The 14,442-nt window shown below is 32.8% G+C and overlaps 1 protein-coding gene across 1 annotated transcript; it reads left to right on the top strand.

Moving 5' to 3' along the window:
* The first annotated feature begins 11,683 nt into the window (after positions 1 to 11,683).
* On the top strand, positions 11,684 to 13,267 carry LOC113780467. Its single transcript, XM_027326266.1, has 4 exons — positions 11,684 to 12,253; positions 12,530 to 12,621; positions 12,717 to 12,967; positions 13,059 to 13,267. The coding sequence occupies exons 1-4, from the start codon at positions 11,684 to 11,686 to the stop codon at positions 13,265 to 13,267; spliced, it is 1,122 nt and encodes a 373-aa protein (XP_027182067.1).
* Positions 13,268 to 14,442: the final 1,175 nt, after the last annotated feature.

Below are 14,442 nucleotides of genomic sequence, written 5' to 3'. Positions count from 1 at the left end.
TTGTGATTAATTTGATTATGTCTATCACTTTTGATCTTTGATCATTTTTATTTAATTAGATGGAATTTCTTGACTTTAAACCATGTTAAAGGTTATTGTTTTCGACAGTTACAAAACCTGGTGTGGAGGTACCCACGAAGATAATGCAAAGTGACCATTGCTCCTTGGGATAATCTTGGCGTTTAGAGAATCGTGGCTCTTAGATGTATCTATTAAGGGTGGACTAATTTATATTTACTCTTGTAACTTTGTAGTATAGCAATGACTATTGAATTCAAGACATTTCCTCAAATTAATTGTTCTACTAACAAACCTTCACTGACACACTTCCAAGCTCAAATATCCACTATCTGGTGCTTATATTTACGATGTGGACTAGATTAGGTGGAGTTAATGATATTAGAGGTTGTAGTCCAACCATAAATTGCTCAGGAAACAGCAAAATTTCCTAAATCATTCATTTATGTGATTAACTTTTACAGAATAATGTAGCTGCACCTCTACTAGTTGTTCTCAAATAATTTTGTACATTTACCAAATTTTTTGGATCAAATAAGTAGTTTATAGCTATCTAATACTATTACATTTTCCTAGTGTCATTGTCACAGGCAACGTCCATTAATAAGCCATAACATTCACAAGTCTGCAAAAGTCGGACTATTGCAAATTGGAAGTTGAGGCACAAAGCACCACATGCATTGTAGTTTGGGAAGAATTGAGAAATGCTATGTGATCCCTAAAGTTTTGACAATGCAGTAAAATAGAACAAAAAGTTTCAACAGAAATGAAAATAGTTACCAATTTTAACCAAAACGGAACAACTGCTAATGGTACGTACATGAAACTCATAAGAAATTTACCCGGATGTTAGTAAGAACAATAAACTTAAAACATATTTGATTGTCACCTTTACGAACAGATTCCACTTCGTGCCTTTCCTGACACCACAAGGATCTCTGCAAGTGAGAAACTCTAGAAGAAACAAAAATGTGCTTACCATATTAAGAGTGGAAAATGAGGTTCGATAGCAACTAGCAAAGATGTCCCAGCAGGAGTTTTGAGTTAGTCCTAAGATGGATCTCGGATTAGTATTTCTTCGTGAATCTTTCCTTTTCTTGCTCGAATATCGTGCACATTGCATTTCTTCAATTGTATGCTTTATGATGATTTCAAATGCACTTCTAATCATGAAAAATCATCCAAACTTCTACTCACTTTACTCCGATTGATAATTGAATTAATCAATCCGCCAAAACATGAAGTTTTGACTATTTAAATTCATAGAAATTAAATGTAATGTTTTTCACTTTAATTACAAAATGAAAAAAAATTAATTGGACTCAAATTTGAATGAAAACACACTAAAATACACCAGAGACAAGTATGCAAAACAAGCATTTATCAATGGATGTAGAAAAAGTATCACTAGGCAGCATATTAAGGAAATACTTGTTAAAACTTCAATAAAAGAAAATCAAAGAAAAGCGTTATTTAATTTTAAGGATATACGGAAAAGGACTAAGAAATTTACTACTTTCTTAGGCAACATATATGTCTTTTATCTAATTATTTTGACTCACACACTAGGGAGTAGGGACTTTCTTACAACACTTGCTGTTGTTACTAGTCACTCAGATTTTGTTGGTTGTCCTTCTTTTGTCAGTATAGAAAACAGAGGTCAACAACAGTTTTAAGTTTACCCCGTAGGTTCACGAAATGTACAAATCACCCACTGATACATGGCTGATGACCGTCAAACATGCCAGTTAACTTTTTGTGTATGCGGGTTGCTAAAAGACATCTATGCCCCATTTACGGATTCTATTGCCAAATTTACACTTGTGGCGCCAAATAATGTCTAATTTTCCTCTTTCTTTCTTAATTATCCTTATTAATGAATTCGTTTCATGTTCCAATTCATAAGGCTATTTTTTAGTGAAAAAAAATGTGATTAACATTACAAATCGGATATATATATATATATTCAGAAAAAGTATTTTAAGCTTTTCTAGTTTTATTGACAATTCTTCATTCTTCATTAATTGTTATTAAAGTAAATATTGGTTATTCAGTAAATATATTATCTTTTTTTTTCTTTTTTCTTTTCTTCTATATCCTTATTAACAATTTCTTTTCATGCTTAAAGAAAATTTCCTTATCACTATAATAAATTTGTATAGTTGGTTTATGTAATTTCTATTTTTTTAACAATTAATGCATCACTAAGAACTTGGAAATTACATTTTAAAAAAGAAGAAATATTACCATGCATTAATTGTAATAAAAAATAACAATGACATAAGCTACACCAAAAATGAGAAAATAAGCTATAGCAAGCCAAAAGTGTATTCTAAGTTATTACATATTATGACAAGGTAAAGGCCACCGGTGGCGTCAAATATTGAAGAAGAAAAGGGGTTAACGATACAGAAAGAAGAAAAGTTAGGAAGCATGAAAATGAAACTTGAAGTGTATACTTTACCGCTGGTTAACTGTCCAAAGAATATGTAATTAAGGACCATATTGTTATAGTAATTAAGGAGCATTCTGCTTATTTCGCGAATACAAAGGTACACTGCTTCTAACTACATATTTCTTCTCTTGTTTGAATTTACGGGCTAAGTTTTGAATCCTGGATTTCCTTAAGCAATTGAAAAACAAAAGGCAAATGTTATGAATATGAAAGTTTCTCATCCTAAAATGAGGGTTAAAGTTGAAATTTTGTATTGTGTTTGTTTATTCTTGAGTCGGAAACACATATGTTCCCCATCCATTCTTGATGTGACTAACCGTAAAATTGTTTCCAAGTGTCACATTAAATTTCAAACCCGAAAACCTTGTCGCAAGGATGGGGCACAGCTGCCTAAACGAAGGATTAGGTTAATTTTGCATATCTTCTAGGGGAATGTGGCAAATTTGATTCTAGTTTATGCACAAATGCATATGAAATTTCTAATTAGGTAGTATGCATATCTGAATATTGATTGATCTTTACCATATAATCAAGTAATCAATTAATCAGGAGATGTTTTTTAAGCTACGCATCCAACAAAAGTAGAACGTCACTTGATTTACCACTTTCAGATGCTGCTATTAATATTTTGCCTATATTCATATTCTTTATCTTTTTTGGGGAACCTATGTCTTTGATTGATGGATTCTTGCCGCGATGAAATTTACCTGATTTGATTGTTATGCCCTTTATATATATATATATATATATATATATATATATAAAGTTTAAAGAAATTTATTAAGAAGAAAGTAAATCCACATGAAAAGCGGAAAAAATATTTTTATCCTAGCAGTTATAGCCAAACCCTGAAAAATTCTTCCCAAGTCAGCTACTCTATTTGCGAGTGAGCCCAAAATAACGTGGCAAATTTTTGAAATAATTAATTTAGGTCTAATAACACATACTCTTTTCAAAATTACAAGTATTTTTAGTTGTTCCCTTTATCGTCCAATTGCAGTGTTTCTAATAAAAAAACACTTTTAGGCGGTAAAAGTGCTTTTGAGGCATTTGGTAAACATCATTCATAAAATTAGGAGTGAAGTTTTAGTACTAAAAGCACTTTTAGCAAAAACTCAAATTTAGTGCTTTTATAATAGCTTTTGTATTTTCAAAAATAAAATATTAAATTTAATCATTTTATCCAATATTATGAACTAAATAAAGAGATAAATATATTTAAAAATTTTTAAATTACACATTATCTAATACAATGAGTACTTATTGAACTATATATCTAAGAAATATACTTAAAAACACTTAAGTACTTAATAAGTGCTTTTATTAAAAACTTTATAGGTGAAGTACTTTTTAATAAGTTACCTCAATTCCAAACAGGTCTTCAATCTAACACAAGTAACCAAGTAGTCCAAAATCGAACATTATTTCTTTATAAAACATGCATCACGTTAATAAGCAATAATTAGTAAATATACGTAGAAAAATTGTGTAATTGAGGTGATATGTGTCAAAAATTGTTGATTATATTTAGGTCATGTTTGAGATGTCATTTTGATACATGTGGCAACAAAATAGTTGATATCATTGAGTGCATCTTTTTTTTAATATAAAAATGCATCTTACATGGTTGTGTCAATTTCAATGGTTGATTCCTAGGTTGGTTGGAAAAATTTAGAACGTTTTCCAGCTGATTGAGCCAAAGTGGTCATTAAAGACTACCAAGTGAGAAAAAAAAATTGTTTTTGAAGGGCTATTCTATATTTAACCCTTCATTGTGTGCCATTATCTTGGTCCCCGATCACAACAACATTCACTATGATGAACAGAAGAATAGTGGAATCTGAGAAAGCCCCGAACTTGAAAAATCAAGTTTTAAGCGTAACTCTCCAATTAGTCTCACCTTTTAGTGTCACAATCAATGATTAATTAAACTCAACTCCTAACCATGTTTAGAGACATAAAGATATGGTGCATCAATGTGGGGTTGCTCAAAGCTTCCGTAATTTAGCTTTGTCTATAAAGTTAATGCTTCTTAATTGGAATGAGATATTTGCTTTTTGTGAAAAGACAAGTGCATATGTTCATACGTTTATCTAGGGCTGTGCATCGAAATCGAAATCGGTAAATAGGAAGTTTGATAACAGCATTTTTTGAAATTTTGACATGAATTTTCCCGACCGATTTCGAATTCGAAATGGCCAATTCCGATTTCGAATTCGATTCCGAATTGAATTTGGTATTCGGTGAATTCTAAATTCACCGAATTCAAAACCTGTTCTCTTTGTTTTTCCTTGTTCAAAAACCTGTTCGAATTTAATGACTTCTCACAAGAACTCTACCACTTCATACGAGAATACAAAATATCATTCCAGTGAATACTTATACAACCATTCCAGTCCAAATTTCAAATACAAAACAATTCCAGTAAATAATACAAATGTAAGCAACAATTCCAGTCCAAATTTCACACAAATAAGACAACAAGTATTTCAAATAAATCATTTACATATACACACATCTTAAAAAGTGGGATTTAGATTAAGTGTAGTAAGATTAAGTGTAGTAGCATAGGGATTGAAACCATCACTCGCAAGCCATAACCTTACATTGCGAGGATCATTGACAAATGAGGGATGAAGTTTGTCAAACTCCTTCCAAACTAATGAATCAGTAGGGTGTCGCATGCTATTTTCATTGGGTACACGTCTCTCTTTATGCCACCTCATATCACCAGCTAAATTTAAATTTAAATTATTTTGTCATAAATCTAAACTTGTTAGCATATATATTGTCAGTATATGAATGACAAATACAATAGTATATGTATCATTAATCATGCAAATATACAACTAATATATACACACATACACATTTCCCCTTTACATTTAATAACTTTCTTGATTTACTCTCAGTTTTGCAAAATGCTATTACATGAGACTCTCTTTGACAAAACCACCTTTTGAAAGGAAATTTGCAATATTTGGGTTGTGGATTGTGATCCAAATAAATTTGAATTTTTCTAAATATTATTGACTTTTCGTGTTAATACCTACAACATTTTCAACTCTTGTAATATGATATTTGAAACTTATTATGGTTACCATTTTATATTATGTACAATTTTCATTGATTTGTTTATCATTTTTTTTGGGTAGAAAATATTTATTTACTAACTTCATATGTCTTTAATTTTTTATCACTATAAAATATTGTTATATCTTGTTAAACAATATTTGAAAAAAAAAGTAAGTAAAAATTTAAATGGGTCATAAATGGATTATTAGGTATACCTATGCACATTTATGACCCGTCTATTTTAGTCCATTCATCAACCTGTTATAAATTAGTTGAATTAATTATATTTATTGCCCAATTATGACTCGCTCAAATTCATACGAATCACCCATTTTAAAATCAAACATCACCCGAAGTCCAAACAGGATTGCATCCATCTATATTCTATGGGCGGTGTATGATGACAATAACAGAGAGCAAGTAGAATCACTCCAGGAATAAAGAATTGGAAGTGAAAAATTTAATTGTATTCACTAGGGAGCATGGATTGTGAACCTAGTGACATTGAAATTTCCAATCATAGCGGACTTTTGCGATCTCATTGCTCATTCTAATACTAAAGTATGCTTACCTTTACTCAATGGTTTCGAATAAGTCAGTGCCCAAATGGTCATGAATCATCTAATCAGAGCTGCATCTGCCTTTTGGAAAGATAAAACATATACAAACATCAATGTCCTACATCATCTTTTTTTCATGATGTATATCATCTACTTGCATATCTTTATTCGCAAATTCTTGTCACATTTGTTCCACATTGAGGAGCAAAATATTTAGAATCTGCCTAATTGCCCTAGTTATATCACACTACCTTTTCTGTACAAGAAGAATTAACTTGGATTATATTGCAAATCAATCATTCCTTCTCCCTTGAAAGTATAAGGGGTCAAAACAATAAAGGACAAAGGGCTACAAATGAAAGAGAAAAAAAGAAGAAGAAAGGAAGGGAAAAGGTCTTCTGTACTATCCATCGTTTAAGGAGAATGATAAAACTAAGAATGGGGTTTTTGTGGCTTTTGAGGGGTTTGGAGAGTAATGGTTTCAAGTCACGGATATGGCTGGGATATAGGAGGTTAGTAGGTCACACTAGGAGGGAACTCAGGATCAACGCGTGAGTGGGTTATTGTGAGTATTTTATAAGTTTTTGAAGAACTTGAAATACTTTTTCACCTTTTTATTACTTTACTTACAAATTTACTCTTTAAAAGAAGTCCTAAAGTGATTGTTATGATAGAAGTACCTGCAAGAGCATCCAACCAATGTACAACCGTTTATGAAATAGTACAACTAACTCCTAAATAACTAACATGATGCTAGATACAAAATTTAGTGAATAATTTTCCCATTCCAACAAAAATTTTAGTCACTCCACCTTTAATGAAATTGACATAAACACCTACACAATATGCTTTGGTACAAAATTTCCCCTCTAATAACTTGTCTCTTCAATTTTCTTTCAATTTCCTTTGTTGTCGCATCAGCCATAAATTTTCTCCTGCTATTGATTGAAAAAAGTCCCGATAGTGAAGAATACATTCAACCGACTTTGTTCAACTAAAAGAGAGGATTCGAGTTGCAGACCCAGTAAAAAAGAAAAAGAAAAAGAAGTTGCAGATTGTCTTTCATTCGAAAGAGATTAATTTGTACTAGTTTTGTGATTCGAATATGTCTATTACATTTAATCCTGTTCATTGTTATTTAATTAGATGGAATTTCATGACTTTAAACCATGTTTTTTGGCAGTAACAAAAACTGCTGTGCAAGTAACCACGAAGATGCAAATTGATCATTGTGCCTTGGGATAATCTTGGCATTTAGAGAACTTAGGTCGTGGGTCTCATTTTTTTTTTTTGGGGCAGGTCTTAGATGTTTTAAATAAGGGTGGACTAATAAATTTTTTTCTTGAAGTACCAACATAACTACTCTTGTAATTTTGTATTATGGCTATGCCTATCGAACTCAACACATTGCCTCAATTTAATTGTTCCACTCAAACCTTCATTGACGCACTTCCAACCTGAAATATCCAATATCTGGTGTTTATAGTTGCCGTGTGGACTAGAGTGGGTGGAGCTACTGTCCTTAGAAGTTGTAGCACAACCATAAGGTGTGTTTTGAAGGATTTTTTTTTTTTTTGCAAACTTACAAAAATACTTAATTTTACAACGCACATCCCAAAATACTCAAAAACATATACCCATTTTCCTATTCTATTCACCACCTTTTCTAACCATTTCCACTTTCACCCACCTTCGCCCCCATCTCAGCCAACCACCACAGCCGTTGCAACATCTGCTACTGCCGCCACCACCCATCTCAGCCAACCACCACAGCCGTTGCATCTGGGAGGGAAAATCTAGTCGTGCAACTAGAGGGGAGACAGAGGAGGGCGGAGCCGGGGGGGGAAGGACAGGGGATGAGGAGGAGAAGGGAGAGATGGGGCAAGAAGGAGAGGGAGGGGTGGTGGCAATGGCGGCAAGAGATGGCGGATGGAGGGCAGTGGGCAGGGGTAGGAAAGGAAGAAAAAGAGAGGAAAGAAAGAAAAAGGAATAAGGAAAAAAAAAGGGAAAATCAGGTTATAAGATAGCAACAAGCAAGGATGTCCTGCCAGGAATTTTGAGTTAGTCCTAAGATGGATGAAGAAAAGTTTCAGAAGACAGCATGATGAATGAAATACTTGCTTGTTAAAAAATCCAAAAAGAAAAAAAAATCAAAGAAAAACTAATTTAAGGATATTTATGGAGAAGGACTGAGAAATCAACTACTTTTCTAGAAACATACATGTCTTTTATGTTATTATTTTGACTAACACACTAGTGACTTTCTCACAGCACTTACCCTTACCACTGACTCAGATTTTGTTGGTTGCCCTGTGTTCAATATAGAAAACTGTGAGTTCAATTACAGTTTACGGTTTGAAACGTACGAATCATTTCGGTTAAGTTTGTTCAATGATGGCTAATGACGTCAAACATTTCGGCTAAGTTTTTGTATATGGGGGTTGCTAAAAGACAATCATGTCCTCAAATACTTAATCTATTGCCAATATTACACGTGGAGCCAAATAATTTCAATTTTCCTTTTTCTCTCTCAATTATCCTAATTAAAAAATTCTTTTCATGTTCAAATACAAAAGGTTATTTTTAGTGAAAAATATGTGATTAATATAAAAAATTGAATGTATATTTAGAAAAAGTATTTTATCCAATTTCTATTTTTATCAACAATTCTTCATTCTACATTCATTGTTCATAAAATTAATTGTTTAGTAAATATATTATACTCTCAAATTTCTTTAGTTTTTCTTCTCTATCCTTATTAACAAATTCTTTTCATGCTTAAAGAAAAGTTTGTTATTATATAATAAATTCGTAAAATTGATTTATGTAATTTCTATTTTTGTTAACAATTAATGCATCTCTAACAACTTGGTACTTAAACTTTGACAAGAAGAAATCTTACCATGCATTAATTGTAAATAAAAAATAACAATGACATAAACTATACTAAAAATAAGAGAATAAGCTATAACAAATCAAAAGCAGGTCAAAGGTATTTTAAATATTTATAGATTATGCGATGGTTAAAGGCAGTAATGGCTTTAAAGAATAAAGAAGAAAAGGGGTAAAAAGGCAAGCGATATTGCCAAAGCAATTATCTTCCTACCATAGCGTATTTTACTCAAATGGCAAAATTACCCTCAATCAATCAACTTTATATAATGTTCATTGATTTTCCTAAGATTCATTATACATTAATTACCTCTCTTTTCTCTCTCTAATTAAGTATTTCTAGTTAGGGTCTCTCACTTTTCTTCCTATTATTCTCATTTCTCTCTTTCTAACTCACATATTAATGGATCTCTTATTTTATAATTAAATGACTAGTTTTTGCTTTAATCTTCTCTTGCATCTTCCTACGCACTCTTTTAATTCTAAATCTTTTATTTACTCTTTTATTTATTTTTTGCAAATAGAACTTCATTTAACCCCAATAAATTTTTGTTTAAAATAAATATTGTTATGATATCATTGTAACTCAACACATTATCATAAAAGTTTTTTGACATGCAACATGCATTTTTCTGCTTACATTATAAAAAATTTAATAAAAAATGCATTTTTCTTTTGAATTATGCTTGTTATCATGTCTCTAAACCATAGTTATTAAACTCGGCCCAGCCCGTGCGGTCGAACCGGTGACCCGGCCATGAAACCGGGCCGAGTTACTAATTAGATCGGAGTTGCAAAGAACCCACTTGGACTCGCTCGACCGGACGGTTTAACGAGGAAACCGCTGGAACCAGCGGTTATTGATAAACCTGTTGAAGTTACTGTTTTACCCAATTTTTTTATTTTGACCATTCACACTACATGGGCATTATCGTCTTTTCGCTACATTTTTAGCCAATTAGAAGAGAAAATCAGAAAAATTGAAGAGGGATTCGGCCGTCATTGGGGATTTAGGCATTCTTTTCTTCTTTGTTTCTTTGAGAACGAATTGAGAGCGCAGAGATTAGTTGCTGCTCTGATCATTTTCCGTTGTTTTGTCGGCAGCTTTGATCAATTTTTCTTTCCTTTGCTTTGCTAGTTGCTCTGAGAGTCTGAGGCAAGCAATTGGAAGTTCGAAGTTTGAAGTGGAACTCTAGAATTCTTCTTGAAGCTGCCGCTGCCATTGAAGCCTTGAAGCTTTGTTGCCGGTAAGCCAGTGAAGCCTTGCAGCTGGGCACACACCACGGCACCAGTGATGCAAGTAAGTAATACTCCAGCAGTCCAGCTTTCTGCTCATTTTTAGGCTTTTAGCTTTAGTCAATTTTAGAGTTCAGCTTCCCTATGTAGCTTCCCTGCGCATCAAAATTGAATCATAGTAGCCATTAAACAAATGCAGAGTTTGTGAATAGAACCAAGAATCTGTTATTGACTAATTTAATAATTTTTAGACTTTTTAATTTTTTCCAATATGAAGACTGTTAGCACTCTTCTTGCCTTGGCTGCTTAGAGACATCTCTTTAGTTCATCTTAGAGAATGGAATTAGGAGTTCTATTTTGGTTTTGTTGTAGGTCGGTTATCTCTTCAATCTGGAATTATATCTCTTGTTTGCTTTCTGGTACCGGTTTAAGTTCCTTTGTTCAAAACTTCAAATCAATATCTATGTCAGGCTTCTCTTCCTGGTGGTCCTGTCCTGATTCCTAATATGCCGATTCCTATTATTCAAATTACTTGTGTGCGTGTTCCTTAATAGTATGCCGATTCCTTTGTTCCTTAATAATATGCCGATTATTGTTATTGGTTGCAAGTTTGATTAGTCTGGTGCTTTCTTTTCTGGCTTAACCATGAGGCCATGACTATTGGAATCTTACAGGAGGCAACCGTTGTACCCTGCCTTCTAGCTCTTAGACTTTGAGGAAGGAGCGAGCTAATCCTTGTTCCGTTAGTTGACTTTTTGCCTGTGGCTAATCTTTTTTGCTCTAGCTCTGCGGCTGATTTTTTTTTTCCCTTAGTTGAATCTAGTTCTTACAGTTTTTGCCTGCGACTAATTTTTTTAAATAAAAGATATGTTTTATTACTTTTCAGATATTTGTAATGGACTCTATTGGAGAAACACCGTCTCAAACACCAAGTATAGAACCAACACCTAATACATCAAATTCTCAAAATCAACCTCTAACAAGGGGAAAGACGGACCCTGCATGGTCTCATTATAAAGAAGATTCTGTATCCAACAAAAAAAGTTAAGTGCTTGGTATGCATTCATTGTGGAAAAAGAATTTGAGGAGGTGGTATCAATCGATTCATGCAGCACCTTGCAGGCGTAAAAGGGGAGACAACACCTTGTCCGAAGGTTGATGAACAGATTAGATTTGAAATGCTAGAAAACTTGAAAGCTGTGGAAAGTAAGAAAAGAAGCTTGAAAGAACGCTCAAGGGGAAGTGATTTATATGGTCAAGATCTAAAACAACATGAAGAGGAGGTATACATGCAAGATGCAGAAGATATTCAAGAGATTCAACCACATCTCACTACTGAAGTTTCAAAAGGAAAAAAAGTTCTTCAACAACACAAAAAAGAAAAAACAATAGGGACTTTTTTATGCCAAGAGCTACTCTAGGAGGTCAACCATCCATCAAAAGTGTGATGCAAAGCAAAGAAGCTAAAGAGAAGGTTGACTTGGTAGTTGCGAAGTGGATGATTGATGCTTCCATCCCCTTCAATGCTGCAAACTCTGCATATTATCAAACAATGTTTGATGCTACTTGTTCTTTTGGAGCTGGTTACAAAGCGCCTAATTTCTATGACTTGTGTGGCTATTTATTGACAAAAAATGTTAAGCAAGTTAAGAATTTTGTTAATAGCTTTCGTACAACTTGGAAAGAAACTGGATGTACTATTATGGCTGATGGATGGACTGACCAACAAAGGAGAACTCTCATCAACTTTCTAGTTTATTGCCCTAGAGGAACTATTTTTTTGAAATCAGATGATGCCTCGGATGCTTCTAAGACTGCAAAGATGTTGTATAAGCTGTTTAGAGAAGTGGTTTTATTTGTTGGGGTGGAAAATGTGGTACACTTCATCACTGATAATGTTGCCAATTATGTTGCTACTGGAAGATTATTAGAAAGGGAATTTCCAACACTTTATTGGTCTCCATGTGCTGCTCATTGCCTAAATTTGATGTTGCATGATATGGACAAGTTAGATGAGGTTAGTAAAGTGGTTGGACATGCTTCAAAAATAACAAAATACATTTATAATCATTGTTATCCATTGCATTTGATGAGAAAACACACTGGTGGAAAAGAAATTATTCGGCCTGCTCCTACACGTTTTGCTACTAATTTCATTGCATTGCAAAGTATTTTAGTGAAAAAAGATGCTTTAAGAGCTATGGTGACTTCAAAAGAACGGACTCTTTCAGCATTTGCTAAGGAGAGTAAAGCAAAAAAATTTGTGGATCTTGTGCTAGATTCTATGTTTTAGAAAGAATGTGCTGCAATAGTTCAATTAACTGAGCCTCTTGTTCGAGTTCTAAGAATTGTTGATAGTGATGAAAGGCCAGCTATGGGATACTTGTATGCTACCATGCATAGAGCCAGAGAAGAGCTTTTGAGAAGATTCTCAAGAAAAAAAAAACAATTGATCCTTTCTTAAGAATAATTGATTCAAGATGGGATAGTCAGTTTCACAAAAATCTTCATGCTGCCGGTTATTGGCTCAATCCTGCTTATCAATATAATTCTCTTGATTTGGAAAAGCACAGGCACGCAACATCAGGACTTTTGGATATGATTGAGAGATATTCTTATGCAAATGCTAATTTGATGAGTAATTTGACCGGAGAGATGAGATTATTTCGTAAGGCTGAAGGTGATTTTGGTAGAGTTTCTGCTATACGAGATTGTGATGTCATGCTTCCAGGTACCCAAAAATTAACTTCATTTTTATTGATGATTTGATTTTAATTGTAAAATACTATAATCTGACTTTTTTTCTTTATTTATTGCAATAGATGAATGGTGGACATGTTATGGTAGCACTACACCTAATTTGCAAAAACTAGCTATACATGTTCTAAGCCAAACTTGTAGTGCTTTTGGCAGTGAAAGGAATTGGAGTTTATTTGAGCATATCCACTCAAAGAAGAGAAATAGATTGGAGCATCAAAAACTAAATGATTTGGTTTATGTACACTACAATTTAAGATTACAACAAAGGTAAACTACATTTTGCAATCTGATTTTTGTTTTAATATGATGACATTTGTTATTTAACTAGTTTTAATGTTTTGTATTATTAGAAATGCAAGGGGTAGAAATTATGATCCTATTGATTTTGAGGACTTTAGCGCCAATGAAACTTGGATTTTGGATGATGAACCTTCACAGTTGACTTCAGCTGAATTAGAAAGTTTTAGGAATGAAATAGCTACATTTGCTATCAGCCGACAAAGTGGTGAGTTATTCTATTTGAGCCATATGCTTGCTTATTCTTTGTTTTTGGTTTTTGGCTAAATATTATCTAAATTTAGTGAATGATTCATTGATTTTTGTACTTATGTAGATGAAACTCTAAATTTGGATGATTTGGACACTGGAGATGAAGATGAGACCAATAATGAAGAGAATGTTGAAAGAAATGATCTTAATGCAGGCTGTGATGTAAACGAACTTGGTGGTACTGAATTTGGCAGAAGTTGGGAACCATGGGCATGAATAATAGATGGAATGAACTACTCAAGTGGTAATTGTGGTGTTGTTTATGTTTATGACTTTATGTTTGGTTGTATTGAATTGGTCGTTTATGACTTATGTTTCATGGTTTGATACTTAGATTTATCACTTATATTTGTGTGTAATTTACTGATTTTAGTTTGAATTCATGAATTGTGGATCACATATGGTTATGGATTATGTGTGTGAAATGAACTATGAAGTATGAACTACGAACAGGTTATAACTTGTTAAGATTTAAGAATTTCTGTACTTATATTATAATTTACATGTTTATTTAATTATATTATATATATTTTTTATTATATATTGTGACTCGACGGTTCAACCCGTGACCCACCAGTTGAACCACTGATCCGTCAACCCGATCCTCTTGTTGGGTTGATGTCTAGGTTGGTTTTAATAACTATGCTCTAAACAACTAATATTGTTAAAACTCTATCATCTTTTTCTTTTATACTTGTCTTATAAATCTTGATTTTTATCTTTTATCAAATATTCACATTTATCTTGTAAGACTTTATTTCTATCAAGTAACATTATATGTCCCATGAATATTGAAGGGAAAGTAAGACTTTTTTTGGGATTATTTTTTTTGGGATTATTTTCAAGTTAAACTATTATTTACTTTGTCTTAAATTACATTGTTCGAAAAAAGAACCT

The sequence above is a fragment of the Coffea eugenioides genome, chromosome 8 (genome assembly GCF_003713205.1).
Source record: "Coffea eugenioides isolate CCC68of chromosome 8, Ceug_1.0, whole genome shotgun sequence".
Classification (NCBI taxonomy): Eukaryota; Viridiplantae; Streptophyta; class Magnoliopsida; order Gentianales; family Rubiaceae; genus Coffea; species Coffea eugenioides.
Note: the sequence above shows the minus strand (reverse complement) of the source record. Positions and strands in the feature narration are given on the sequence as shown.

Bases quoted from the DNA above. Each gene is read 5' to 3' on its own strand.
- LOC113780467 (XM_027326266.1), top strand. From the start codon at position 11,684: ATGCAAAGCAAAGAAGCTAAAGAGAAGGTTGACTTGGTAGTTGCGAAG. The intron at 12,254-12,529 runs GTTAGTAAAGTG...TCTATGTTTTAG, and splicing joins ATATGGACAAGTTAGATGAG to AAAGAATGTGCTGCAATAGT. The intron at 12,968-13,058 runs GTACCCAAAAAT...TTATTGCAATAG, and splicing joins TTGTGATGTCATGCTTCCAG to ATGAATGGTGGACATGTTAT.